The sequence below is a fragment of the Diceros bicornis genome, chromosome 28 (genome assembly GCF_020826845.1).
Source record: "Diceros bicornis minor isolate mBicDic1 chromosome 28, mDicBic1.mat.cur, whole genome shotgun sequence".
Classification (NCBI taxonomy): domain Eukaryota; kingdom Metazoa; phylum Chordata; class Mammalia; order Perissodactyla; family Rhinocerotidae; genus Diceros; species Diceros bicornis.
The window spans coordinates 43,934,368-43,962,184 of record NC_080767.1 but is presented as its reverse complement, the minus strand read 5'-3'; the positions used below and the strand labels follow the sequence as shown (position 1 = coordinate 43,962,184).

The window sequence follows — 27,817 nt, the reverse complement described above, 5'->3', positions numbered from 1 at the left end:
TGCCCTCCCACTGTGATGCATACGCCTCCATAATTATGCAGGCCGGCCTGACCATAGTGTCCTTGCCATCTTGGATCAGCACGGTGGCCCCACCTGCCCCATCTCCCCCTGCACTGCTCTCTCCAAGCCTTGCACACATGGTACGGACGCCCCCGCCTGCATGTCCAAGCTCACCCCCACAACCCCAAATGGCCACCTGTTGGTACCCCTCGGTTCCAGACATGCGCCCTGGGAGGAAAGACCTGGGGTGTGGTCTGCGGGGTCGTTTGTCGAGACGTGCCCATGGGGCATGAGAGTGTTTCAAGTCCTACTGAGGTGTGATCCTCATCCTGTACAGACAAACAACAGCTGCTCTGTATAGGAGTAAATCCATGTGTGTGATTGTGGACCATGGAGGAAGATGTGGAGGAAGTTCACTCCTGGCAGTTAGCATTGCTGGGGGCGGGGGGAGAAGATGTAAAACCTGCCCCTGCAAGTGGCAGGATAGCCTTGGCGCCCCCACCCCGTCCCTACTCCTCTCTCGCTTGCTGCTTCCCCCCAACTCAGTGTCCTCCACCAGCCCCAGACAGTCCTCCAAACTGGCCTCCACGGCCAGCACAGCCCCTGGAGCTCCTTCTCCACCCTGTGGCCAAACTGCTCAACTTGCAGGGCACATCTGTCTCATCTAGAACCTTCCAGTGTTCCATCCCTCTTAGGATGAAACTCACACTTGGTACCACTGTTTGCTCCCACTTCCAGAAGGGACACGTTGTGCCAACAGTTCCTTTTACTGAGTCTGTGCACCCTGGGGGAAAGAGATTCCCACTGGCATTTCCCTGGGAGGGGTCTCCAGAGACCAGGATTAGGAGGGAGGTCATCAAAACCACTGTGGAAGGTGCCTCCACAGGTCCCACCCCACACGCTGTCACCTGGACAGGGCTGGGGTCTGGGGACCCCAGGAAGTCAGCCACTTGAGCTAAACATGCTGGATCCACTGGGTCTGGTGTGGGGGAACCTGGCTCAAGGGCTAGGAAGGGGGACCCTGGAAGGGACCAGGAGTCAGGGATCTAGAAAGTACTGGAAAGCCACCTACAAAGGTGTTTATAAGCCCCCAGGCCCGTGTGGACCCGGCCCTCACCCGTGCCGTAAGCAGCGCGCCGGCCCAATCCCAGACGCACCACTGGCGGCACAGCACAGCGACGTGGAGGACACAGTGAAGGAAAAGGGGGGACCTGGGACTAGAGCCACTGAGGCTGCAGCTGAAACTCCAGCATCTCCACAGGGTGGAGGCGGGACCCAGTCTCAGGGTGGCATTCAAAATGTTACAGACCAGAACTGTTGGCACCCACGAAAGTCTTGACCAGCAGAGACAAGGCCGTCAGCAAGCACAAAAGATGAGGGGTCACAGAGGTTGGAATTATCTGACAGAGACTCAAAAGAGCTGTTGTGAAGATGCGTGAATGAGCCGTTGTGAGCACTTAGACCAGACAGAAATGTAGGAAGTACCAGCAAAGAAATAGAAGCTATAGAAGAGCCACATGGACACTTTAGGACTGAGAAACATAGTAACCAAAACAAACAAACCCTCTCTCACTGGGCAGACTCGAGGTGACAGAGGAAAGAGTCCATGAACTAGAAGATAGGTCAATAGAGATTATCCTGTCTGAACAATAAAAAAGATTGAAAAAATAATTAACGGAGCTCAGGGTCTGTTGCACAACAGAAAGTATAAGATCCATTTCTTTAGAGCCCCAGAAGCAAAGGGAAAACTGTGTTGCTGGAAAAATATCTGAGGAAATACAGACTGAAAACATCCCAAGTTTAGCAAAAGATATGAGCCTACAGATTAAGAAACTGAGCTGATCCCAAACAGCATAAAGCCAAAGACATCTACACCCAGACATCGTAATCAAACTACTGAAAACTAAAGACAAAGAAGAATATTGAAAGCAGAGAGAGAAAAGACACCTCACCTGTAAAGGAACATGATTCAAATGACATTGTGTGTGCGTTTGCTGGGGCTGCCATAACAAGCACCACAGATGGGCGGCTTAAACAACAGAAATGTATCGTCTCACATCCTGGAGGCTGGAAGTCCGAGTAAGGTGTCAGCAGAGCTGGTTTCTCCCGAGGCCTCTCTCCTGGGCTTACAGATGCTGTCTTCTCCCTGTGTCCTCACGTGGCATCCCTCTGTACCCACCTGTGTCCTAATCTCCTCCTCTTATAAGGTCACCAGTCAGATTGGATTACAGCCCAACCAAGTGACCTTATTTTACCTTAATTACCTATGTAAAGACGCCACCTCCAAATACAGTCACATTCTGAGGTCCTGGGGGTCAGGACTTCAACATAAATATGGGGGAGGGGGGCACGATTCAGCTCATAACAGCAGATTTCTCAGCAGAAACCATGGAGGCCAGAGGAAATGGTACAACATTTTTCAAGTGCTAAATAAAAGGACTATCAACCCAGAATTCTATATGCAGCAAAAATATCCTTCAGGATGAAGAAGAAGTAAAGACATTCTCAGATGAAGGAAAATTAAGAGAATTTGTAGACAGCAGACCTGCTCTAAAAGGAGCAGGAGCTTCTTTTTAAAGGAGCTTCTTCAGACAGAAGGAAATGATACCAGGAGGAAGCCTGGAACACCAGGGTGAAGGACAAGCAACAGAAATGGTAAAGATCATAGACTATTCTCCTCTCAAGTTCTTTAAAATACATTGGACAATAAAAGAAAAGTTATAGCATTGTTTGGTGGGGATTTCAATGTCGGTGGATTCGTGAGGTGTGAGACAAGTGTAGCATGAAAGGTGGTAGGTAAAGGGACCAACACGCTGTGAGGTGACATTCCAGCTGAAGTGGTAAATACTGATTATAAACAGACTGTGAAAGTGGTGTATGTATTTTGACTTCCCTAAAAAAACCACTAAAAATATTATACAAAATAGACATAGTTAAAATCATAATAGATAAATTAAAATGGAATACTGAAAAAATGTTCAAATAACCCAATAGAAGTCAGGAATGGGGAAAGGAGGAACAAAACTAGAGAGAACAAAGAAAAAAAACAAAATGATAAAGTGCTAGACCTAAATTCAAACATATCAGTAATTACACTAGATGTGAATGGATGGCTCTCATCACTTAGGAAATTCCAAGGGTTTTAGGAGCTGTGAGCCAGAAACAGATGAAGACCAAATATATATTTCTTATTATAAATCACAATATCTCAACCTGTTTATAAGAAACTCGCTTCAAATATAATGATTTAAGTAGATTGAAAGTAAAAGGGTGGAAGATGATATACATGCAAATATGAATCACAAGAGGACAGAAGAGGCTGTTAATGTCACATGAAGTAGCCTTGGAGCTGAGGGACCAACTGGACATGAAGAGAACACCAAGTGTTGTAAAGGGCCAGCTCTTCAAGAAGCCACGATAGTCCTAAAGGCAAGCACCTAACAACACAGCTTCAAAAGATTTGAAGCACGGAAAAAAAAAAATTGGCAGAACTGAAAGCAGAAATAGATAAATGCACAATACAGTTGGAAACATCAGTGCTTCTCTCTCATTAATAGATAGAACTAGTAGACAGAAAATCAGCAAGGATATAAAATAACTGAACAGTACATCAACCAACTGGACATAATCACAATTAGAGGATATTCCAGTACCCAACAGCAGCAGAATACATAGTCTCAAGTGCATGTGGAAATTCACCAAGACAAAACATATCCTGATTCAAAAAAACAAACCTTAGCAAATTTAAAATAATGAAAAACCTAAAATATGTTTTCTGACTGTAAGGGAACTAGACTAGAAATCAATAACAGAAAATTGTTGGGAAAATCTTCAATCACTTGGAAATTAAACAACACAATCCTAAATAATCCATGGATCAAAGAGGAAGTCTAAAGGGAAATTTAAAATATTTTGAGCTGAGTGAAATCAAAATATAGCATATAAAAAAACTGAGATGCAGCCAAAGCAGTGCTTAGAAGGAAATCTAGAATTAGAAAAGAAGAGGGGCCGGCTCGGTGGCATAGTGTTTAAGTGCGCGTGCTCCGCTTCAGTGGCCTGGGGTTTACAGGTTCGGATCCCGGGCGCAGACCTACATATCGCTTATCAAGCCACAGCGTCCCACATATAAAGTGGAGGAAGATGGGCACGGATGTTAGCCCAGGGCCAATCTTCCTCAGCAAAAAGAGGAGGATTGGCAACAGATGTTAACTCAGGGCTAATCTTCCTCACCAAAAAAAAAAGAAGAAGAAGAAGAAGAAGAAAGGTCTCAAATCAATAATCTAAGCTTCCACTGTAAGGAATCAGAAAAGGAAGAGCAATATAAACCAAAATCAAGCAGAAAAAAGGAAATAAATGTAAGAGCAGAAATCTGAAGAATTTGAAGACCAAAAAACAGTAGGAAAAAATTGTGGAACAAAAAGCTGGTTCTTTGGAATGATTGATAAAATTGATAAGCCTCTAAAAACACTGGCAAAAGAGCAGGCACAACTTACCAATATCAGGAAGAGGATAAGGCTGTCACTATAGACTTCACAAAAGCATAGCAAAGGAATGAATAACTATTTACACAAATTCAACAGCTTAGGTGAAACAGACCAATTCCTCAAAAGCCACAAACTACCAAAACTCACTCAACATGAAATACATAGCTTGAAGAGGCCTATCACTACTAAAGAAATTGAATTTGTAGTTAAATATCTTCTGGAAACGAAAGTCTCAGATGGTTCCACTGGCGAATTATACAAAACATTGAAAGAAGAAATACACATTCTACAAATCCCTTCTAGAAAATGAAAGGAACGACAACTCCCCAACTCATTTCACAAGTCCAGCATTACCCCAATACTGAAACCAGTACTAAAAAGAAAACTATAAACCCTTGTGTACACAGCTGCGAAAATTCTCAGGAAATACAGTTATTCTCATTATCTGAGGTAGTTATGTTCTGTAAAGTCGCTGCGAACACCTTTAGCAAATACTAAATCACTGCTCCTAGGGGAATGCAGGGTCAGGTTCCTGGAAGTTTCTGCTCACACCATTTTTGTCAGCTGATCAATACATAACCTTGTTTTGTGTCTGTTTCTGTTTAAAGACACTTCATGTATATAGTTGATTCATTAACACTTAACTCACGGCCAACAGCACTGTAACTCATGCCTAAAGGAAGCTCATCTAACATAGGTATTTTCTCCCTAAGGCACATCACAGCCTTCTTGCACTTAGGAACACTAGACAGTGTCAACATTAAAAATAGAACAGCTAGTTATTTTACCAGCAAAACGGGTTTATTCGGGCATAGCAGAGGAACTGCAATTCGGGAGCAAGCTATGATGGAACCACAGGGAAACCCAGCAAGCAAAGGAGAGGAATGTTACTTTATAGTGAACAAGGAGGGGGTTGGGAGGAGAGAGGATGAGCAGAAGTCCACTGGAGGAGAGAAGAAGTCTGGTTGAGCTGTGATGTTTTCCCATTGGCTGGGCTTGTTGCTGGGCAAGGAGAAAGTCTTCCTTCCTCCTGCTGGGGTAGTAAAGTAGGCAACTTCCTGCCCAGAATTGTAATGTAATTTGAGATGTCATGTGTGCCTGAGAGCTCCCCCTACAGGGCTTCCCGACGCCATCTTAAATGAGGTTTTCCCTTTATTAATTTTCACAGCAACACTTCAATACTATACTTGGGGGCCATTTTAAACAGAGAAATCACCAAGAAAAAGCACAATAGTGCAAAAAACATAGCACTAAATAGATCATGAAAAGGACAGTTGTTTACAGCATCAGCTGAAACAAGAAGGCAGAATGTGGCCTTGCGCAATCACAGCTAAGGAAGTGTACAGTGGGGACTCAGATTTCCTGCTGCCCTGCACATGCCCACAAATGACCGTGAAAGTGCTCCAAGTATTGATTTTGGATTACAAAGAACTTTTGGTCAGTAGGCAAAACTGCAAATACAAAATCCACAAATGATGAGGACTGACTACATTAGCAAATCAGATCAAATCCAGTAATAAAGTAAGTAACGCACCACAAGTGGAGTTTATCCTGAGAAGGTAAGGCTGGTTCAAGAAAACAAATCAATGTAATCCACTATTTTGAGAGTCTAAAGAAGAAAAATCATATGAACATATTAATGGATGAAGAAAAAGTATGGACAAAATACAACATTCATTCATGATGAAAACTTCTCCAGCAAACTAGAAGGGAATTTCCTCAACTTGATAAAGGGCGTATACACAAAACACCTACAACTAACACCATGCTCAATGGTGCACGACTGAATGCTTTTCCCTTAAGGCTGAGAACAAGGCAGAGATTTCCACTCTCCACTCCCACTCCACTTACAGCTGAAGTCTTAGCCAGTGCAGTGAGGCGAGAAAGAGAAATGAGAGGCGTGCATACTGGAGAGGAGGGAATGAAGCTATCCATTTACAGACAACATGATTCTCTATGTCAAGAATTCCAGGGAACCTATACACAAATTCCTAGAACTAATAAGTGAACTTAGCAAGGTGGCAGGATACAAGGTCAACACACAAAAACAATTATATTTCTGTTTACTGCTAATGAACAATTGAAAATTTAAAAAAACTACAATTTACAATAGTGCCCCACAAAAATGAAATACTTGGATATAAATCTAACAAAACATGTACTGGATCATTATTCTGAAAACTAGAAAATGCTGATGAAAGAAAATTTTAAAAAGACCTAAATCCTAAATAAATGGAGAGAAGAGAAATAGTGCTCATGGAATGGAAGACTCAAAATTATAAAGATATCAATTTCTTCTCAAAGCAATCATTAATTTAACCTAATGCCAATAAAAATTTCAAGAGAACTTTTTTGTGGATATAGAGGGGCTGATTATAGAATTTATATGGGAGGGGAGAGGAACTAGAACAGCTAAAACAAATTTGAAAAAGAAGAAGAAAGTTGGAGGACTCATGTTGCACAATATTAAGACTTACTGTGTGGCTCCACTAATCAAAACAGAATTGGGGACGAGATAGACCCACACGAATATGGCCATTTATACACAGGTGCAAAGGAATTCATGGAGAAAGGATGGTTTTTTTTTTGTGTGTGTGTGAGGAAGATCAGCCCTGAGCTAACATCCGTGCCCATCTTCCTCCACTTTATGTGGGACGCCTCCACAGCATGGCCTGACAAGCAGTGCATCGGTGCGCGCCCGGGATCTGAACCCCGGGCCGCCAGCATCGAGCATGCGCACTTAACCGCTATACCACGGGGCCAGCCCCAGGATGGTCTTTTCAACAAATGGTGCCGGAGCAATCAGTCATCCACATGTAAAGAAAATGAGCCTTGACCTAAGCCACACGTCTTATACAAAGATTAACTCAAAATGAATCATAGGTCTAAATGTACATCATGAAACTATAAAATGTTCAGGAGAAAGAAATCTTCATGACCTGTGGTTAGGGGAAAAGTTCTTAGTAACAACATGAAAAGCACTATCCATAAAAGAACAAATTAATAAATTGGATTTCATCAAGAATTTAAGAATTTGCTTTGCGAAATACACTGTTAAGACAATGAAAAGACGAGCTACAGACTTGGAGAAAATATTTGCAAACCACACACATGACAAAGAACTAGATGTAGAATATATAAAGAAGTCTCTAAACAGGAAGAAATAAAAAAAACCAATTAAAAAGTGGGCAAAATATGTGACATTTGACCAGAGAGTACATATGTGTTTGCACATGAGCACAAGGAAAGGTTCTGCCTCATCAGCCGTTCATGCAAATTAAAACCACAATGGGGCCGGCCCCGTGGCTTAGCAGTTAAGTGCGTGCGCTCTGCTGCCAGCGGCCCAGGTCGGATCCCGGGTGCGCACCGACGCAATGCTTGTCCAGCCACGCTGAGGCCGTGTCCCACATACAGCAACTAGAAGGATGTGCAGCTATGACATACAACTATCTACTGGAGCTTTGGGGGAAAAAAATAAAAAAAATAAAAAAAAATAAAAAAACCCACAATGAGGTTTCACTGCATCCATCAGATCAACTAAAATGAAAAATTGTGACACACATGCTGGGGAGGATGCAGAGAAACTGGATTTCTTGCTCTGGGAAGCGTTTGGGCAGTTTCTAATCAAGTTAAAGGTGAATTGGTTGACCACACAGCCCAGCAGTCTGTCTCCTGGGGAGGAATGAGAGCGTGGGTCTGACAAGGACTTGTGCATGAATGTCCACAGCAGCTCCGCACAGTCAGAAGTGGAAACTCCCCAGATGCCTTTGACAGAGGAAGGGCTAAGCAGACTGCAGCCCGTCTGTCTGTGCAACTGGACTGACGTGGCTGCAGAGGAGGAGCAGCTGGAGCCCGCAACAGCCCCCGAGCCTTGGGCCTCATGCTGAGCGGAAGAAGCCAGCTCAGTCCATCTCTGTGACCTTCTTCCAAAGAAACTGTAGCAGGAGAGCTGATTGGTGGTGTTGGTGGGGGTCGGGGCTAGGCTGGGGCAGGCATGACCACAAAGGGCGCAGGAGGGAGTGCCGGGTGATTCTGGCTGTGGTGGTAGTCACACAAATCGACACAGTGCACCAAAAAGGGGTAGTTTTACTGTATGCTTAAAAACGAACAAACACAACAGCACTACGAGGCCAAATCTTGCCCTCCTCCCTGGACTGCAGGCTGGTCTGGCGCCTCTTGGCCTTTGCTCTGGCCCTTTCTGGTCACCTGACTTGGACCGGCCCTCAGCCTGAGCCCTGGCACCCAGTCTTCCTGCTGCGGGAGGGTGGGGTCGGAGGGCAAAGTCTGAGCAGCCTCCAGGGAGGGGTGGGGCCAACCTGGGGGGTCATCTGTGACCCTGGGCAGCAGGTGGAGGGGACGACCCTGGGCAGTGGGGGGATGACCCTGGGTGGGGGCCTGAGCTCAACCCCACTGAGCCTCAGTTGGCTGGTCTGCAAGCCGGGGGTAGGCAGTGCCCCCTGCAGCGCACCCTGCTCCCGGGCTCTGGCACCTGCCTGGCAGCGGACCCAGGTCCGGCTGGGTGGTGACTGGCTGGGGGAGGAGGCAGGTGGGGCAGCACCTGGCAGTGCCTGAGGGACGGCAGTCCAGCTGACGCCTGCTTGCCCGCTGTCCACCAGCCCAGGTGAGGGGGCTGTCCTCGTCTGAGGGGGGCTGTCCTGGTCTGAGGGGGGCTGTCCTGGTCTGAGGGGGCAGGTCCTGGTCTGAGGGGGCCTGTGCTGGTCTGAGGGGGGAGGTCCTGGTCTGAGGGGGGTGGTCCTGGTCTGACAAGGGAGATCCTGGTCTGAGGGGGGCTGTGCTGGTCTGAGGGGGGAGGTCCTGGTCTGAGGGGGGCAGTCCTGGTCTGAGGGGGGCTGTGCTGGTCTGAGGGGGGAGGTCCTGGTCTGATGGGGGAGGTCCTGGTCTGAGGGGGGCGGTCCTGGTCTGAGGGGGGCTGTGCTGGTCTGAGGGGGGAGGTCCTGGTCTGAGGGGGGAGGTCCTGTTCTGAGGGGGGCGGTCCTGGTCTGAGGGGGCAGGTCCTGGTCTGAGGGGGGAGGTCCTGGTCTGAGGGGGGCTGTCCTGGTCTGAGGGGGGCGGTCCTGGTCTGAGGGGGGCTGTGCTGGTCTGAGCGGGGAGGTCCTGGTCTGAGGGGGGAGGTCCTGGTCTGAGGGGGGAGGTCCTGTTCTGAGGGGGGCGGTCCTGGTCTGAGGGGGCAGGTCCTGGTCTGAGGGGGGAGGTCCTGGTCTGAGGGGGGCTATCCTGGTCTGAGGGGGGCGGTCCTGGTCTGAGGGGGCGGTCCTGGTCTGAGGGGGGCTGTGCTGGTCTGAGCGGGGAGGTTCTGGTCTGAGGGGGGAGGTCCTGGTCTGAGGGGGGAGGTCCTGGTCTGAGGGGGGCTGTCCTGGTCTGAGGCGGCTGTCCTGGTCTGAGGGGGCAGGTCCTGGTCTGAGGGGGAAGGTCCTGGTCTGAGGGGGGCTGTCCTGGTCTGAGGGGGGCGGTCCTGGTCTGAGGGGGGCTGTGCTGGTCTAAGCAGGGAGGCCCTGTTCTGAGGGGGGAGGTCCTGGTCTGAGGGGGGAGGTCCTGGTCTGAGGGGGGAGGTCCTGGTCTAAGGCGGCTGTCCTGGTCTGAGGGGGGCGGTCCTGGTCTTCCCTCCTTACAATGGGATCATAACCCACACAGCCTGTCCCCGTCCGGCCAGGAGCCCCAGGACAGATGCACCATGGTCCCTCCGTCGCCCCGTGTGGATGAAACACGTTAGGAATGTTGGTGTTCTGGCGGGACAGGCGATATGATACAAAATCACATGAGTCTCCCCGTCCGGAGACCTCAGAGGTGGCTTCCTCTGGGCAGTGGCACCGGCTGGCCCAAGGCCCCTGGTGTCCCTGGGTGCACCGCCCGACTCGGGGACCTCTGGGGCCTGGAGAGGGTCCTGCAGGGGCCGCAGCCACTGAGCTGGGCACCTCGGCCCCGAGCAAACTGCATTCCCGGGTCAGCCGTGGCCAGCCGCCGAGGGACTGTCTGCGGCCAACTAAAAAGTTTCAAAATCAGATAAGAGAAACCTGAGGTTGGGTTTTCAAATAGAAACCAGATGTCTCTGTTCCAAACTCGCCAACCTTAAGGTCCTTCAGTGGAAAAAACGTGCTTCCCGGGACGGACTGATTCGTCGGGTTACACGGGGGGCCGCCTGCAACAAGGAGATATCCCGGTGGTCACCTGTCCCCACCTGGGTCAGGCCTGACCTCAGGGCTCCTTGGGGGGAGCCACAGAGAGGAGGCAGGTGAGTGGGAGAGTGGGGTCCCGGGTCCCCAGTGTTTGACCTGCAGAGCTGGGGCTCCTTCTGTGGTGGGGGAGGGAGCGGAGAGGGTCCTGGGAGTGCAGAGAGCGGGGCTGCCCAGATAACAGGGGGTAGCTCCACTGGTCCTGATGTGGCATTCGAGAGGGGCTCTCCTAAACCCCGTCAGGCTGTGGCCTGGTCTCGGGACCTGCCCGCTGACCCAGCTGAGGTGGGCCGTCCGGGCCTCAGGGAGGACGGAGTGGCCCTCCAGGGCGGCAGCGTCTGCAGCCAGTGGAGTCTGGGTGCCCACTGCTGCCCACCCCCCTGCAGGTGCCAGCCCTGCCCCCACCATGGGACTGACTTGGAAGGAGCGGGTGCTCACGGCCCTGCTGGGGGCTGCCGCGGCCTCAGGCCTCACCACGCTCATTCTCATCCTGGTGGAGGCCACCAATGTCCTCCTGCCTGCAGACACCAAGGTATGCCCGCAGGACCCGAGCAGGGATGGGCTGGGTGGCTGAGTGGTGTGCCGGCCCCCACACCTCCTGACCCTGGTATCATCCCCAGTTTGGGATCGTGTTCGACGCCGGGTCCTCCCACACGTCCCTCTTTGTGTATCAGTGGCCGGCAGATAAGGAGAATAACACAGGCGTGGTTAGCCAGGTCCTGGCCTGCCAGGTGGAAGGTCAGTGGGCAGTTCCATCACTGGTGGACGCATGCTGGGAGCTGCCAACCGCTGGCTGGCTGGGATTCCCAGCTGGGTGGAGGTTTGGGAGGTGGCACAGGCTGGAGCCAGGTGGGAGCTACGTTTGTATCCCTCGGCAAGTCAGCAATCAACCTAAAGGAAAAGGGGCTCAGAGAGGTTGAGTGAGGTGCCAACCGTGGCACAGCTGGTCAGTGGGTGCTGGGCCAGAGCCTGCGTTTGCCTCCAGGGCTCTAGAGACGTCCCCGCCTGAGCCCGCAGAGACCATGCTGCCTCCTCCAGCTCCTGGGGCTCCAGGAGTCCCCGGGCTGGTGGTCGCATTGCTCCAGCCTCTCCCTCCAACTTCACGTGCCTTCTTCCCTCTGGGTCTTAAGTCTCCCTCTCCTCTCGCTCATGAGGACGCCAGTCATTGGATTTAGGGCCCCCACCTGGGGAATCCAGGATGATCTCACTTTAAGATCCTTAACTTAATCACATCTGCAAAGATCCGTTATCCAAATAAGGTCCCATTCCCAGGTTCTGGGTGTCAGGATGGGGGCACATATTTTGGGGGGTCCCCCACTGCCTACCACAGGTCCTTTCAGCCCTGCCAGCCTTCAGGCCCTGGAGCCTCGACCTGGGGTGCTGTGTTTCAGGGCCTGGAATCTCCTCCTATACCTCCGACCCTGCACAGGCTGGTGAAAGCCTGCAGGGCTGCCTGGAGGAGGCATTGGCGCTGATCCCAGAGGCTCAGCATCATGAAACGCCCATGTTCCTGGGGGCCACGGCTGGCATGAGGCTGCTCAGGTGAGGTGGGCTGGTGTGGGGCCTGCACACGTCCGTGAGGAGCAGCAAGTGAGAGCCGTGGTCTCAACGCCCAGGGCAGGGTGGAGGGAGTGCGGGCTGCCAGCCAGCTTCAGCCCCTGATCCTCTCTGCCCAGCCAGAAGAACAGCTCTCAGGCGAGGGACATCTTTGTGGCGGTCACCCGGGTCCTGAGCCAGTCTCCCGTGGACTTTCGGGGCGCTGAGCTCCTGGCTGGGCAGGACGAAGGTGCCTTAGGTTGGATCACCATCAATTACGTCCTGGGCATGCTGGTCAAGGTGCCACGGGCAGCCCCAGGGTGGGGGCTGGATGACCAGGGGCTGTGGGTCAATGTGGCTGGTCCTGGGACTCAGTGCCCCTTGTCTCTGGTCAGTACTCCTTCTCTGGAGAATGGATCCGGCCTCCAGAGGGGACGCTGGTGGGCGCCCTGGACATGGGTGGGGCCTCCACCCAGCTCACCTTCGTGCCTGGAGGCCCCATACTGCACAAGAACACACAGGCCACCCTCCGGCTCTACGGCTACGACCACAGCGTCTACACCCATAGCTACCTCTGTTTCGGGCGTGACCAGATGCTGAACAGGCTCCTGGCTGGGCTGGTGCAGGTTGGCTGGCCCACGGAGGAGGAGGCGGCGCCGTGGGGCGGCCCCGTGGCCCCAGGCTGGAGCTCAAGGCCGCCTCCCATCCTCCCTGCAGAGCAGCCTGGCCCCCCTGGTCCGCCACCCATGCTACCACAGCGGCTACCAGGGCACACTGTCCCTGGCTTCCCTGTACGAGTCGCCCTGTGTCCACAGCACAGCCCCCCTAGACCTCACCCAGAACCTCAGTGTGGAAGGCACCGGGAACCCCAGGGCCTGCGTCTCAGCCATCCGGGATCTCTTTGACTTCCTGAGCTGCGAGGGCCAAGAAGACTGTGCCTTCAACGGGATCTACCAGCCCCCCGTGCGGGGCCAGTTCTACGTGAGCACTCCACACTTCGCCCCCCCCCCCCAGGGTCCCGGCTTCCTCCTGGAGCCCCAGGGGCTTGACCCCAGGTGGGCCCAGGGTGAGCCCTGGACAGGCGGGACACGGGGGCTCTGGGCCCCCAAGTGGGGGTGGGATGGGGACTTAACCTGGTTTGTCCTGGGCCTGGCCCCCGTGCAGGCCCACCCGTCTCCCCTCCCTGCCCCCAGGCCTTCTCCAACTTCTACTACACCTTCCATTTCCTGAACCTCACGTCCAGGCAGCCGCTGGCCACCGTCAACGCCAGTGTCTGGGAGTTCTGCCAGAGGCCCTGGAAGCTGGTGGGTGGGCCCGGGGCCACCCCCTCCCCCCACCGCCCCGCTCCCTGTGCTGCAGCTGTTGAGGCGCAGACCTCACTGAGCAGGGAACTGGTGGGACCCCATTCCGGGCAGTGTGGCCAGCAAGGTTTGGGGGGAGCCGGAGGAAGGGAGGACAGCGCCTTGGCCCCTGCTGCAGTCAGGAGACCCAGGGTCATGCCCCTAGATGGGACCAGCCTCCGGGGGGCCGGGAGGGGGGTGCCTCACCTGGCTCCTCACCTCCGGGCTCCAGGTGGAGGCGAGCTCACCTGGGCAGGACCGCTGGCTGCGCGACTACTGCGCCTCGGGGCTGTACATCCTCACACTCCTGCTCGAGGGCTATGGGTTCAGTGAGGACACCTGGCCCAGCATCGAGTTCCGCAAGCAGGTGACGGCCTCCCGGGGACCCGGCTGATGGCCCCCGAGCAAGGGTCGGGGGCTCTGGGGCAGCTGCCTGCAGCCCTGACTGGCCAGTGTGTCCCGCAGGCTGGCGGCACCGACATCGGCTGGACACTGGGCTACATGCTGAACCTGACCAACATGGTCCCGGCCGAGGCGCCTGCCCAGTGGCGGGCAGAGAGCTACAGCGTCTGGGTGGCCGGGGTCGTCTTTATGGTGCTGACCCTCGTGGCCGTTCTCGGAGCTGCTGCAGTCCAGCTCCTCTGGCCGCAGGACTAAGCCGGGCTGCTGCCTGATGCTCCCAGAGCTCAGCGGGGCCACCCCAGCCTGGACGCCTTAGCTGGCTGGAGCCTTCCTGAGTCCCTGACCCCTGCGGGGCCTCCCGGGACCTTGTCCTGTGGGCTCTGCCCTCAGGGCCGCTCTGGCTATGGAGGCTGCGCTGTGGCCCCCCATCTGGCACCCCTGGGTCCCCTCTCCACCGTGCTTCCCAGGCCACTGGGCGCCTTTCTGCACCCACGCTGGGTCCCTGGACCCCTGTGGCATTCCAGGGCTGTGTGACTGCAGAATTAGTGGGACGCGGGCCGGTCGAGCCTGAGGGTGGGGAGTGACCACTGCAGCAAGAAGGGGCCTGGCTTCCTGGGAGGGGCTGGCAGTGGGGCCCTGGGGTCTCCAGGAGCTGGCAGAGCCTCAGGAGGAGGCTGGGGGAAGGGGCCCAGCCCAGACCCCTGGGGTGAGCCTGCCTGAGGGACAGTGTCCAGGCTCTTCTCCTGGAGCAGCCTCACCCCACACTCTCGGAAGCAGAATATGGACCACACCTTGGAGAGGGGCAGATTGCTTTTATTAAAACCCTCTTTGCTGCTGGACTTCTTAGGGTGATCTCCTCGCCGGGTCCGGCGGGGCGGCTCCTCACAGGCATCGACCAGCTGGGACCACGAAGCATTTGGGGAAAATGCCGATGCGGCCATCACAGTGGCCCTCCAGCCATGCCTGGTCCACTGCAAGGGGGCGTCAGGGGTCCTCAGGGCACCACACGGTGTCGCACAGAGACCCTGGCGCCCCAGGCCCAGCAGGGTGATGGGAGAGGGTGGCTGCCCACTCTACCTTCACACAGGACGTCCACAGTGTCCCCCTGCTGCAAGTCCAGGTCCTCGGGCCCCTGGGCGGAGTAGCTGTGCTGGGCCACCACCTGGTAGAGGACAGGCCGGCGGCCCACTCCCTGCAGCAGAGGGCAGGGCTCCATGGCAGGCCAGGCACTGGGAGAAGGGCCTCCCCGAGACGGCAGCCCGACCCACCCGCACTCTCCCGCGGCTCACCCGGCACTGGAGCCGCAGCCCCCCAGGGCCGCCAGCTGCATCCCGCCAGGCCCTCTGCAATGCCTCCTCCCCGAGGAGGGGCACCCAGCGCCCGTCATCACTGGGGTCTCGGTAACTGCAAAGAGACTCCTCAGAGTGGGGGTAGAGGGCTGTGGAGAAGGTGCTGACCTCTGACCTTTGCAGCCTCTGATGCACCCAGCCCCTCTTCCAGCTGCTGCCTTGGGGCTCCACCCTGGGCCGGGGCTAAGATAGGCCAGCTCAGACCCCCTACCCTCCTGCCCAACTCAGAGTTCCCCTCTACCCCTCACCCCCCTGTCCAGCTCAGAGCCCACCTGCCCCACCTCCCACTCAGCTCAGTGGCAGCAGGGGGTGGCTTTCCAGCCCACCTGAGCTGCCCATGCTGAGCCTGGTGAGGGAGGGCCTGGCTCAGCAGGGCCCGCAGGCTGGACACGTCCACTCCTCTTGGGGCCTTCAGGGCCAGGGTGAAGGCACACTGCACCGTGATGGTCGCCAAGGCCTCGGCGTCCTCTGCAGCCACACCCTGGGACCAGGCAGAAAGGCGGTGGTTGGTCTCTGAAGCCCCAGATCTTCGTGCCCAGGGCCCGGCCAGGGTGGGCTTCGGGCAGGGTAGGGGGCAGGGACTGAGAGGGTGGAGGGAGCTGGGGCTAAGGGCTTGTAAGGCTTCATCAGCTGGAGTCCCCGGGGCCCTCAAGTCCCTGGGGAGTGGGAGTGGGGAGTGGTTTTAAGGGCCTCTTACCTCAGCACCCGTGGGATCTTCAGAGGGGCTGGGGCCTGGACCGCCAGCCGCCAGCAGCCCTGCGAAGTGGGATAGAGCAGGGACTCAGGTGACCACCCCCCTCCACCAAAGTGGGACATTTTGGACTAGAGAAGCTGTGGCACTATGGGCCCACCAGGAGGCCAAGGCCGCCGCTTCTTCCTTGGGGACAAAGAGGCCCCACAGATGCCTGCCTGGGGCTCCCTCCACAGAGTGTCCCACCCACCACCTGCGGTCGGGACACCCTTACCTGGAGGAACCTGTTGGCCAACTTGCTCCACGTGGGGCCTCTGCAAGGAAAGCCACAAGCTGGGGGCTCTGCTGGGCCTGGGGTGGGGCCTGGCGGTGGAGGCCTCACCTCGATGGGCAAGGGTGGGGCCCTGAGGATGGGGGCAGCTTTCGTAGCCTGGGGCTTGTCAGGGGTGGTGCCCGGACACCGTCCCAGCAGAGCCAGTGGTGAGCAGGAATTCAGGGCATGAACCAGGTCCCTAAAGGCCTGGAGACTACAGACTAGCTGTCTTGTACCAGTGGGGACTGACCCGTTGTCCCCAGCCCACCATGAGGCGGCAGCTCCAGCTGCGTGGTCCCCAGTGATCCTGGCAGGCTGAGGACTGAGGCCAGGGACTAGCTGGACTTCATCCCTGTGTTGGCCACTAACTGGTGGGCATGCTGGAGGGGCAGCGAGACACCCCAGCAGGGCCCACGGTCTGGGCCACACTGACCGGCTGACTCAGATCCTGACTCAGATGCAGGGGGTTTGAGAGTTTGACCACGTTTGTAAACCATGCGTGTAGACTTCATCAGATTCACTAGTTGGTTAAAGCAACTAGGAAGCTGTTCCTGTTAGGTCAGGGGGTCAAGTGCTTAAAAAGCCAATGTATGAACCTAGTAAATGCAGCTTGAATGGCCTGTGGGACTTCATTAAGCACAGGTGTAACGGGGATGAACTGCTTTTAAGGCTGCTAATCTGTTCACCTCGAGTTAATTGAACGTCAGTGGAACAGAAACTGAGGGTAACCATCTATTTTTTGATTGTGTCCTTTGATAAACCGAATGTTATACTTAACTGCCTTCTCTGTGCACGGGAGACCCTGGCGCTGGCTGTGGGCAGTGGTCAGCCGCACTCCTCAGGCCTCCTGGCCCAGGAGAGGCCTATGTCACTTTCTTCCTCAGCCTCATCCCAGCACACGGGGCGTTTGGGCTGTCCCATGTCCAGGAAGGAGGGCTGGGGTGACAGGCAACCTGGCTGAGGGGTGGGAGCCCCATGGCCAGGATGCAAGGGCTACAGGCCCAGCCCCCCCAGAGCCCGGGGAGGAGTGAGGACTGCCAGGCCTCTGTCTATGCGCCTATGAACATCAGTGCATCCCCCACCCCTGGTGGGCAACGAAGCCGCCTGCCCTGCCCTGAGACCCTCACAGGGCCCAGCTGTGGCTAGTCCCCACGCTCAGCCTGGGGTGGTGGGTCCTCCCAGTACTGCGGACCCTGCTCGCCCTCCCCGGCCCCACCTCACTCACCCACTCATCATAGGTGACTGGTGCACAGTGGTCAGCCTGCCCTGCCTGGCCAGAGCCAACTTCCGTGTCTGCATCGGGGGGCGGCCTGGAGCCACGGGGGGTACTAGCTCTGCAGAGGCCTGTGTCGTGGGCTCTGAGGGGAGGAGGAGCCCTCATTCTCAGGGCTCGCTCCTCCCTGACACAGCCTGCCTGGGCCACCTCCTCTGGGCCAAGGGCCTCCATGAAAGGTGGGCCTGAGAGGAGCCCGGAGCGTGGAGAAGAGGGAAGTGTGGAGCATGGCCCAGGGTTTGGGGCTTGCTCTGTGTCCCCACACCCTGTGCAACCTTGAGCACCCCCCGTCGGAGTGGCCCCACCTGTGGGCCCAGGTCTGGTGGTGCCCGAGGGGCTGCTCGTGTCAGCCCACAGTCCAGCCTGCACCCTCCCTGGGTGCTCCGGCTCCAATCCTTGGTGCTGCCCGGAGCCATGGCGACCTTCGGTCTCAGTTCCCCTCTGAGGCCTGAGGGGGAATTCTATGGGAGGCAGGCACAGGGCTCTTCCCCCAGGAGCATGCACTGAGTGTGCCCCGAGGCTCTGGACAAATGGGGACGTGGGGAGAGAGAGAGGGGCTGGACGCCCCTTCCTTGGCACCCAGGGCTCCAGCCAGTTTCAATCTGGAAAGGGGACATGACAGCCCTGGACCCTGGCCAGGAGTGGCCATGCTGGGTCTGCACAGGGGCTCCAGCCTCAGGGGCTGAAATGCACGCCTCACACCAGGTCCTCCACCCCGACAGGCCAGTTCCTACCGTGGGGCAGCCCCGGGTCTGGCTTCACCATCAGCATCCTGAACCTGTGGGCACAGAGTGACGTCCTCGCTCAGGACGCAGACGCCCAGGGCGAGTGTCAGGCAGGTGGGCATGGTGTCACTCCCCCAAGGCAAGACCACATGGTTCCACAGACTCTCACACGGGATGGGACAGCCACCCTCAGTTCAGCACCCTCAGCATTTCCCTTCCTTGACAGTGAAGGGTCTGGAGCTCTCTGACCCACAGTACGCCAGAGGAGGAGTCTGGGCTGGAAGGCTGCCCACCCACCTGGGGCCGCTGGGGCCCAGTGCTCTTGTGCTGGTTGTCGTGGACGCTGGAGGTGACTACCTGGTGAAGGACAGCAGTGGGACGGCCAGGTCAAGGGGCGCCTGGCCGCACCCTCCAGGGGCCCATGATGTTGGCTCCCCGTACCCTGTCTCCCGTCTGCCGGACCACCACGGCGGGGCTGGGAGGTGGGAAGAATAAGACTGATAAAGGAAAACAGCTGTGCTGATAATTTTAACTTATTTTTAGCACAACTTTTAAAGTATTTCCGTTTCTTAGAAACAGTCCTCTGCTGTGACAGGCAGACTGTAGATTGATGTGTGTGCAGCGCAGAGGCCCTCCTCCACCAGCCCCCGCCCCGCCAGCAGACGTTTGCAAAGACGTGCAGCATGTGCCCTCACCAGCGGCTGCACACGGCCACACACAGCCTAGAGTGACCCCTGGGCCACAAGCTCGACACCAAAGTGCGGAAGGCACAAAGGAAACTCGCATTTCCCTGTATTCCGCCCCTGCCTTGGGGGCCGGCTGCTCCCCGCTATCCTGTGGTTTTGGTGGTGCTGCCCGGCCCTGACCTGGGGTGGGCATGGCGTGGCCCTGGCCAGCCTGCCTCGGCCCTCCCTGGGATCTCGTCTCTGAGGCAGAGATGCAGTAGAGACAGTGAGGACAGAAGAGCATGGCTGAGGTGGGGCAGGGGTAGCACTGCCTGGGCTTGCTGTCCAGAGGGCACAAGCCCGCCCCTCTGCAGCCCCCTTCTGGTGGGTTCTGCCTCCAGGTTCCAAGGGTCCCAGAGCTGTGAGCCCCACTTGGAGACACTGCCCCTGACCCCAGGAGCCCAGGCACGTCTGCAGTTTGAGGGCGGCTGTGTCCCCACTCTCCACTCAATGACATGGACTAGTCCCTCTGTGACCCTGGGAACGCAGCTCAGGACACGCCGTGAGCTTGGCATGGCCTGGCCACCTGCCTCTCTCTGGCTTGCCGGGAGCTGCTGGCCCCTGAGCCCCTGCCTCCCCTTTACCTTGGCCTTGCCCAGGAAATCCATGGGCTCCAGGTGCTCCAGGTGCCGCCTGTGGGGCCGAAAGACCTCGCCCCTGGGGACCCGCCGAGGCTGCATGAGGGCCTGTTTCTGGAGGAGGTCCGGCCAGCGCTGACCTGAGCATCTGACCAGGCCCGTGGCTGCAGGAGCCCCTGAGCCTTGGAACAGAGGTCCTGCTTGGGGCCCCCCACCCACTTCCCATAGCCCATGGGAAGGCCTCGCCCAGCCCCCACACCTGGGCACACGGGCCGCCTCCCTCCAGAGGCTTCGTCATCTCATATAGTTGGTCTTGGAGGGGCTGTTCAGATGGGAGCCCCACACTGCAGGCAATGGGCCCCACAAGCCGACCTGAGTCGGCTCAGGAGCCTGAGGTGGGGGCAGCCTGGCTCTTCTCACCTGCCCCCCTCACCTGCACTTGGTCCAGGGCAGTGTCCAGGTCGTCACGGGCCCCTTCTGGCCCCTTGGAGATGGCTTCCTCTAGGCTGCGGGTGGCTTCAGCCCAGAGCCCCAGCCTGCACTGTGCTGCAGCCACGTTGAACAGCACCTGGGAGCGAGGTGGGAGGTGACAGCAGGGTCCACTCCTAGATCAGTCCCACTGACCCCAACGACACCCCCCCATTACCCCCGCTGGCCCTGGCCCCGTCCCCAGCCCCACCCCTGTCCCCGCCCCTGGTCCAGCCCCCAGCTCCCCAGCCACAGCAGCAGAGGGCCCAGGGGAGGGCAGTTGGCCGTCACGCCCTGGTGCCAGGCTCTCCCAGCAGGCCTCCCTCTCCAGACCCCCAGCTGGAGCAGCTCATTGCTCTGGCTCTTCTCTGCTCTGGGTCTCTGGAGCATCCTCTCAGCCTGTGTCACCCCATTCTGCGTCTGGCCAGCCCCCCTCACGGCCCCGTCTTCCCTGTGCTGTCCTGTTCACTGTACCCCTCTGAGTCTGGGGTGCGTCTCAGGAACCCCTTTCTCTGTGCCGTCCCCTCCCCCACGTGAAGGGACCTTTGGAGGGACACAGTGGATTGGGTTAAGGCTGTCGCCAGCCAGGACATGCTTGGGGCAGAAGCAAAGTCACCGCGCTGCTCCTGGGAGCCGACCGTCCTCACTGACCCCTCACTGCTGTGGGGACGGCATGTGCTCGCCAACCTGGCCTCGTGTCAGGGGAGGGGAGAAACCCACCGGGCCCTTCTCGTGGCCCTCTGTCCCCACGGCCTGCATGCAAGGTGACAGCGCACTCCCGGAGCCAGCTGGCTGCCCTCTGGAGATCCGGCTACAGGGCCTGGTGGGGTCATGGGCAGGCCAGCTCCCCACGCCTGCCCTGCACTGTTCGGTGCCCTGGGCCGGGGGACACAGGCGGCTGCGGACCCGCACCTGGCGGGACTTTCCCACAATTTGTTTATTGCGACACAGGCTGTTCCCAGAGGGCTCCGAGGCAGTGTGTTTCCAGAAGTGCTGGGAGCACTGGGAGGTGACCTTCCTCCCTATGCCCCTCCCTCAGTGCCAACACTGTCCCAGACAGCCAGGCACAGGGCCACGCACAGCACCGAGGGTGCGGACGCCCACGCTTGCTCCCTACCAGGGGCCCCCGGCCAAGCTGTGCTCCCTCCCGACCCCATCCCCCTTTCACCTCTCTGCTGATTCTCTGCCTGGCCCTGCCCTTCTCCTGGGGGAGCACTCCTGGTGGCCCCCACCTGCAGCCCTAAGCCTCCTCGGGGCCGAAGAGTGACCAGCAGGGTTGGGGGCACTTCTGGCCAGGGGAGTATCCCAGTCAACACGGCCCCACCTGTGACAGTAACAAGGCAACAGGACCCAGAGGACGGGGCCTGGAAGGACCACCCGGGCCATTTGCCCACAGACAGCACCCCCAGAGCCCCCAGCCTGCCCCACCTCTTGGGGGCCAGTTCCCTGCATGAGCCCAGCGCACCCTCACCTCCCAGGCCTGCAGCTTGAACCGCAGGCCCAGCTGCGTGTAGTCAATGGTGGCATTACCCCTCAGCTGTGCCAGGGCCAACCGGAAGTCGCACAGGGCCTGCTGGAACCTGTGGGCAGCAGGAGAGCCAGGTGTGGGGGGCCCTCAGCGGCCGCAGGGAAAGGGGCTGAGCCCTGCCCCAGCCTTCCCCACCCTTGGCTCCAGGAACACCTGCTGGGGGCAGTGGCGGTCACCCAGGTCTCAGCACATGGTGGGCACTCAAGTCCTGACGAATGGGTCAAGGGTCAATATGCAGACACGGCTGTGCAGGGCACAAGGGGCGTCTCGGGTGTGAGGTGATGCCCAGCTCGGACGGATCTAGCTCTGACTTCTGGCATCTCACTCCCCTGCCTGGGGCCCCTGTCTGCACCCCAGATCTTCTTCCACACCCAGCTGTGCAGAGTGCCCTGGTCATTTCCCTCCTGCTTCTCAGGCCCCCCATCCCCCGCAGGCCTCCCCCTGCGGAGTCCCCCTGGAAGATCCCCAGCCCCTACCAGAATCCCCTTCTCCCTCAGGCAGGCTCCTGGGAGGGGAGGAGGTGGCCCCCAGAGCCTGCCTGCCCTGCGTGGGGCATTCTGTGGGGCTTGTCCTGGGGGCCAGGCCAAGGGTGGAGGCCAGGCCTGTCCTGCAGCCCTGATGCCTTCTCCAGGAAGGGCCACGGCGCAGAGAGCCTGTGAGCAGTGAGGACCCCAACCATCTGTGTCCTGGGACACACCATTTCTCCAGCCCCACCCTCGGTTTCTGCCTCTGCAGAATGGGCATAATCACAACCTCCCTGCTACAGCAAAGGAGGGGATGCCCACAGCACAGAGCAAGGGTCACCGCATGGCTCTGCCCCTGTCCCGCTCCAGCATGACCACAGTGTCCTCCCCCAGGAGGAGGGGTCAGTGAGAGGGGGTGACCCATGGGGAGAGAGGCGGAGGCGGAACACAAGAATGGACTCGGCAGAGACAGAGGGCCGTCAGAGGAGGAACGAGCCCCTCTCTGCTCACCTTTCCAGCTGGAAGTTGGCCACCCCTCGCTGGAAGAAGCCGACAGCCATGCAGGCGTCCTTGGTCACTGCTTCGTCAAACGCCTGGGGACAAAAATGCCCATGGAACGCCAAGGTCTGTAACCCCTTCCCCCGTGTCACACAGTCCAGACGGATGACCAGAGATGGGCCAAGGAACTCCGTCAGTCCTGTGAGAGCCGCCTGCAGGTGAAAGCGTGCTGCACCGGCCCGGGGCCTTCAGCGCCTGTCACCATTCAGGTTCCTCCACTGCCACCTAAAGCAGCCTGAGCTCCCGAGGTGCCCTGTGACGGGCTCAGAGCACAGCAAGGTGGTGCCACAAACCAATTTGTTTACAATGAGGACAAGGAGAAAGGATAGAAGGAAATACTCCAGTGCATTAATAAGAGTTACCTCTGGGGAATGAAGTTATGCAAGATTTTTGTCTTTTTTAAATCCTATTTTTGGTAGTTCATACAAAATGACACACTTCTTATCTATTAGAGTCAGAAAGAACAAAACACAAAAGTCTTAGTATGTGTGTAAAGCACAGCCTTTCCTTAAACGGACTCAGAAATGACGTCGTCTGTTCCTAACGAGGATAGCAGCCATCAGCTAAACACAGGCAACAGGAGGCGTGTCTTGGTCTTACCCTAACAAATCTGGCTGTGGGGGGCCCTTGTTGAACTGAGTTTCACCCAAGGGTGAAGGTGACACAGGGCCACTGATGCAGGGAGGCCACTCCGCGAGACCCGTCTGCTATCTCCCCACACAGAGCAGCCAAACCAAAGCTTATGTAAGGTTCAGACCAACAGACTGGCCCCCAGCAACACCCCTTCCCACCCTATCCTGCTCCTCAGAGATCGTCAGTTTCATTAACTGTAGCCGTTCCATCTGCTTTTTAAAATCTCCATATTTCCAACCAATACACCTATGCTATTCTTGAATTTTATTGACTATAGACAGTACTCCTCCTCCTCTCAGGGTAGAGAGGAATTTAACACGCTACTGCTCTGCCCTCGACCTCTGTCCCCTCTCTCCAGTTAACTCACAATTTGAGTAGGCGATGACTGGGCCAGCCTTACACCTGTGACTCACTGTTGAACCACCTGGTGTCCGGTGATTGTAAACCCTTTCTTGGATAACATTTTAAAACTGAAAGTGTTACTGAGAATTGTAGATTCGTACGCAGATGTAAGAACTGACAGGGAATCCTTGTACACTTTGCCCAGTTTCTCCCAATGGTGGAGTTTTGCAAGAAGTTGACGTTGCTACTCTCCATAACGTCTCATCCTCTTTTCTTTTCATCTGTGTAGTTTTCCAGGTGGCTGTCACTGATCGTCTGAACAACCGTGGGAACCCGGTTCTTTCGGCCGACGGAATTGCGGACAGGAACAATGGGCAGGGTGCTGCCGGCTTTTCGTCATGCACCCGTGGAAGATGCATCACTGTGATGAACACGAAGCATTTGAAGGGCAGAGTGGCGGGGCCAGCCCAGTGGCGCAACCAGTTAAGTGCGCGCGCTCCGCTGCGGCAGCCCGGGGTTCGCCGGTTTGGATCCCGGGCGCGCACTGATGCACCACTTGTCAAGCCATGCTGTGGCGGCATCCCATATAAAGTGGAGAAAGATGGCCATGGATGTTAGCCCAGGGCCAGTCTTCCTCAGCAAAAAGAGGAGGATTGGCAGATGTTAGCTCAGGGCCGATCTTCCTCACAAATAAATAAATAAAACAAAATTTGAAGGGCAGAGTGGCTCTGCGCTGGTGTGTGTGTGACCATGCACCCCAAGATTTTGGTTCTGTTTTGGGGAGCAGGTTGGGAGATAGGTAAGCACTAAGAGCTGGGCTTTGGGCACCAGTGAGACAGACCTTGGCCCCTCATCACCACCACAGGCGTCTGCTGAAGCCCCTGCCCCAAACCCTATCCCTTGGGGGGCAGGCAAGCCCCTTCCCAGAGCATCCAGCCTCAAGCCAGTTTCCAAGTGTGTTAGCACCTGAGCCAGCATTCGCCCAGACCTTTCCCCATGGCTGTAGAGTCTGGCACATGGTCATCACATAGTGCAGGCTGTGAGGGAGCCCTGGGCCCCCATCTTGGTCCTGACTCAGCTCAGGTTGGGGTCCCCCGACCACACAGCTCCCCGTGCCATAGGTGTTCATTGAGGCAGAACACTTGGGAGACGTCCCCAAGTGACCATCAGGGGGAAGAGCAGGGGTCCCCCCCAGGTGACCGTCGGGAGGAAGGGCGGGGGGCCCTAGACTCACCCCTGCAGCTAGGTCTTTATCGCACCGCTCATGGGCCCGGTGCACGGTAAGTAAGGCCCCCAGGGCCAGAGATCAGCCCCCCCAGGTCCCTCTGCGACCAGTCCCGGGCGCGGGTGTCAGGCCCCTGGCTCACCCGCAGCGCCGCCTCCGGGTCCCCGGCCAGCAGGTGCACGCAGCCCATGTTGAAGTACATCCTGGCGCGCGGCTCCGGGACGCCCGAGAAGAGCCGCAGGGCGCAGCCCCAGTCCCCGCGCGCCACGGCCTGCGCGCCCTGGTGCCAGTCCCGCACCTGGTCTCCGAGCGAGGGCATGGCGGCGAGGACACAGCCGGCCGCAGCGGAGGTCGGCGCTTCCGGGTCGGGGCGCGGCGGGCGCGGCCGGCGGGGTGAGGTCCCGTGAGGGGACCGGTGGGAGGACCGGGCCGAGGACCGCAGAGCAGGGGCTGGGGGACCCTCCGAGCCGGGCAGGGGGCTGAGGCTGGGGGGGCCCTCCGAGCTGGGCAGGCCGCTGGGGCGCAGGGGGCGCTGGACACTGGGCGCGGGGTGTCGGTGCGTGCCAGGTGCGACGCGCCTTCGGCCAGGCGCCCCGCCCCAGCCGTCCTGGCCACGCCCCTCCCCGAGTCGGCCCGCCCCGCCCCGCCTGGCCACGCCCCCAGCTAGCGGCCGGCCCCTTCCTATCTGGCCCCGCCCCTCGAGGCTTCCACCCGGAGCTGTGCGCGCTCGCTTCCCCGCCCGCCGCCCACAGCCCGCCGGCCGCGTTGGGCTCCGTGCTCCGGAGAAAGCGGTCCGGGCCCGCTGCTGACGCCGCTGCCGCGGCCGGGCGAAGGTTCCGGGCGGACCCCGCCGGCTCAGGTGAGCGATCCCGGGCCGAGAGCGGCGGGCGCGGGATGGGCTGGGCAGAGAGGCTGCGGAGCGCGTGCGGCTCAGCCGCGCGCCCCTTCCTGGACGAGCGGCGGCCTGCCCGGCCTCGGCCCCGCTGTCGCCCCCGCCCGCCCGAAGCCCTGGCCCTCCTGCTGTGCGTCCTCGGGCCAGGCCCGCGGTCTGGCGTCGCCATGCCGGCAGCCGGCGCCGCAGGGGACACACCTGGGAGAGACCAGAGGGGCAGGTGGGCGCTTACCCCCAGGTGAGGGAACTGAGGCCCGGAGTGCGGGAGGCAAGTCGTGGTTGTCATCCTTGAAAATGAAATAGTTGTTGCACCCCGTGAGACCGATAGGGAATCTGACTAACGGGGCGGGCGCCCTGCAGGGGGCGCGCTCCCCCCAGCACGCCAGTCCCTGGATCCAAACAGGAAGTGCAACTACTTTACCGCTGAGGGAAGACTTCTCTTCCTACCGGCAACGGCCCAGCCAATCAGAAACACCACAGCTCAGCCAGTCAGAAACGCCGCAGCTCAGCCAATGAGAAGCCGTTGCCATGCTGATCTGTTTCTCTTCCCCAATGGGCTTTCCTTTAGAGTAGCCCCGCCCTCTCCCCCGTTTCTCTATAAAAGCTCCCTCTGTTCTCTGGAGTTCCCTCTGGTTTGCCATAGCAGGCGCATCTGAGATTGTAAGGGTTTTGGCTAATCCCGAATAAACTCATTTTGAGGATAAAGTAACAGGCAAATTTGCTTTTTAAGTTGACAACCAGCAAAATGAGTTCATTCACGAATGGCAGAGGAATTGCAATTAAGAAAATACCAACTGTGGTGAACCATAGGCAAGTCCAAAGAGCAAAAGGGAACCTCAGCTTTTATTAGGCTGTGGGAGGAAATTGAGGAGGGTTTTTGTTTTTGTGTGTGTGTGTGTAAGATCAGCCCTGAGCTAATATCCGTGCTAATCCTCCTCTTTTTGCTGAGGAAGACTGGCCCTGAGCTAACATCTATTGCCAATCCTCCTCCTTTTTTTTTTTCCCCAAAGCCCCAGTAGATAGTTGTATGTCATAGTTGCACATCCTTCTAGTTGCTGTATGTGGGACTTGGCCTCAGCATGGCCGGAGAAGCGGTGCGTCAGTGTGAGCCCAGGATCTGAACCCGGGCCACCAGTAGTGGAGCGCGAGCACTTAACTGCTAAGCCATGGGACCGGCCCTCTTCTTTCTTCTTGCTGGCGATCGTTGGCCTTTAAAAAAACAAAACAGCCAGTTATTTTACCAGCAAAATGGGTTTATTGGGGCATAGCAGAGGAACTGCAGTTCTGGAGCAAGCTATGATGGAACCACAGGGAAACCCAGCAAGCAAAGGAGAGGAATGTTACTTTATAGTGAAAAAGGAGGGGGTTGGGAGGAGAGAGGATGAGCAGAAGTCCACTGGAGGAGAGCAGGAGTCTGAGGTTGTGATGGCTTCTTGTGGGCTGAGCTGCAGTGTTTTCCCATTGGCTGGGCTTGTTGCTGGGCGAGCAGAAAGTCTTCCTTCTTCCTGCTGGGATAGTAAAGTAGGTAACTTCCTGCCCAGAATTCTAAGTTGAGATGGTGGTGTGTGCCTGAGAGCTCCCCCTACAGGGCTTCTTGACTCCATTTTAAATGAGGTTTTCCCTTTATTAATTTTCACACTATGCAAATTGAGATGAGCGTCAGAGCTCTCCCATGGCTTCCTGACTCCACTTTCCTTATGTATTTTTCACATTTCCCCTTTTGATCAATCTTTCTCTGAAAGCATTTCTGATCAAGAGTCTGGTTATTTATTTATTTATCAAACTTCTTTTTCCTGTGTCCCTCATTGCCAGCAAAGACCTTTCCCGAGAGTCTTGTCCTATGTTGGGGAGGGCATGTGGTGGTTGGAAACCATAGAGGCCACATTTGAACAGTAAGGAAAGTGGAAGGAGGGGCTCTCAGGCATTTTCTGCTTTTAAGTGTTGGAAATCATTTCGAAACTCTGGATTATCATCACTTTATTTGGTGCATCATTTCTGCAGAGAATCAACAGGCAATAAGTAGAAAACTTCAAAATGATTATGCAAAACAAAATTAAAAGCAATATGACAAATTCAGTTTGTATGATGGTTCTAAACTGT

The 27,817-nt window shown here is 56.8% G+C and overlaps 3 protein-coding genes across 17 annotated transcripts in view; 2 read left to right on the top strand and 1 right to left on the bottom strand.

The window, feature by feature from the left end:
- The first annotated feature begins 10,688 nt into the window (after positions 1 to 10,688).
- ENTPD8 (ectonucleoside triphosphate diphosphohydrolase 8) lies at positions 10,689 to 14,598 on the top strand. Its single transcript, XM_058524622.1, has 10 exons — positions 10,689 to 10,734; positions 11,062 to 11,207; positions 11,296 to 11,413; positions 12,067 to 12,217; positions 12,352 to 12,511; positions 12,607 to 12,837; positions 12,929 to 13,192; positions 13,405 to 13,515; positions 13,784 to 13,918; positions 14,017 to 14,598. The coding sequence occupies exons 2-10, from the start codon at positions 11,082 to 11,084 to the stop codon at positions 14,206 to 14,208; spliced, it is 1,488 nt and encodes a 495-aa protein (XP_058380605.1). The 5' UTR covers positions 10,689 to 10,734; positions 11,062 to 11,081; the 3' UTR covers positions 14,209 to 14,598.
- On the bottom strand, positions 13,778 to 26,080 carry NOXA1 (NADPH oxidase activator 1). 11 transcript variants are annotated; one of them, XM_058524596.1, is made up of 14 exons: positions 23,762 to 24,959; positions 22,578 to 22,660; positions 21,547 to 21,655; positions 20,041 to 20,175; positions 19,614 to 19,721; positions 18,602 to 18,661; positions 18,314 to 18,357; positions 17,532 to 17,664; positions 16,268 to 16,307; positions 16,000 to 16,058; positions 15,629 to 15,783; positions 15,243 to 15,485; positions 15,031 to 15,085; positions 13,778 to 14,924 (listed from the first exon to the last, which is right to left on the bottom strand). In XM_058524596.1, the coding sequence occupies exons 1-14, from the start codon at positions 24,179 to 24,181 to the stop codon at positions 14,496 to 14,498; spliced, it is 2,073 nt and encodes a 690-aa protein (XP_058380579.1). In that variant the 5' UTR covers positions 24,182 to 24,959; the 3' UTR covers positions 13,778 to 14,495. The 11 variants fall into 11 exon arrangements, with proteins under 11 accessions (XP_058380579.1, XP_058380583.1, XP_058380578.1 ...); XM_058524595.1 differs by having other exon boundaries at positions 13,780 to 14,924; positions 15,031 to 15,145; positions 23,762 to 24,958; XM_058524601.1 differs by lacking the exon at positions 23,762 to 24,959 and adding an exon at positions 25,950 to 26,080 and having other exon boundaries at positions 13,783 to 14,924; positions 15,031 to 15,145.
- The window catches only part of EXD3 (exonuclease 3'-5' domain containing 3), a 106,152-nt gene continuing 103,928 nt past the window's right edge, over positions 25,594 to 27,817 (top strand). For all 5 annotated transcript variants that reach the window (XR_009215940.1, XM_058524587.1, XM_058524588.1 and 2 more), the window contains exon 1: positions 25,594 to 25,684. The gene's annotated coding sequence lies outside the window, so the exon portion shown is untranslated. The remainder of the gene's footprint in view (positions 25,685 to 27,817) is intronic.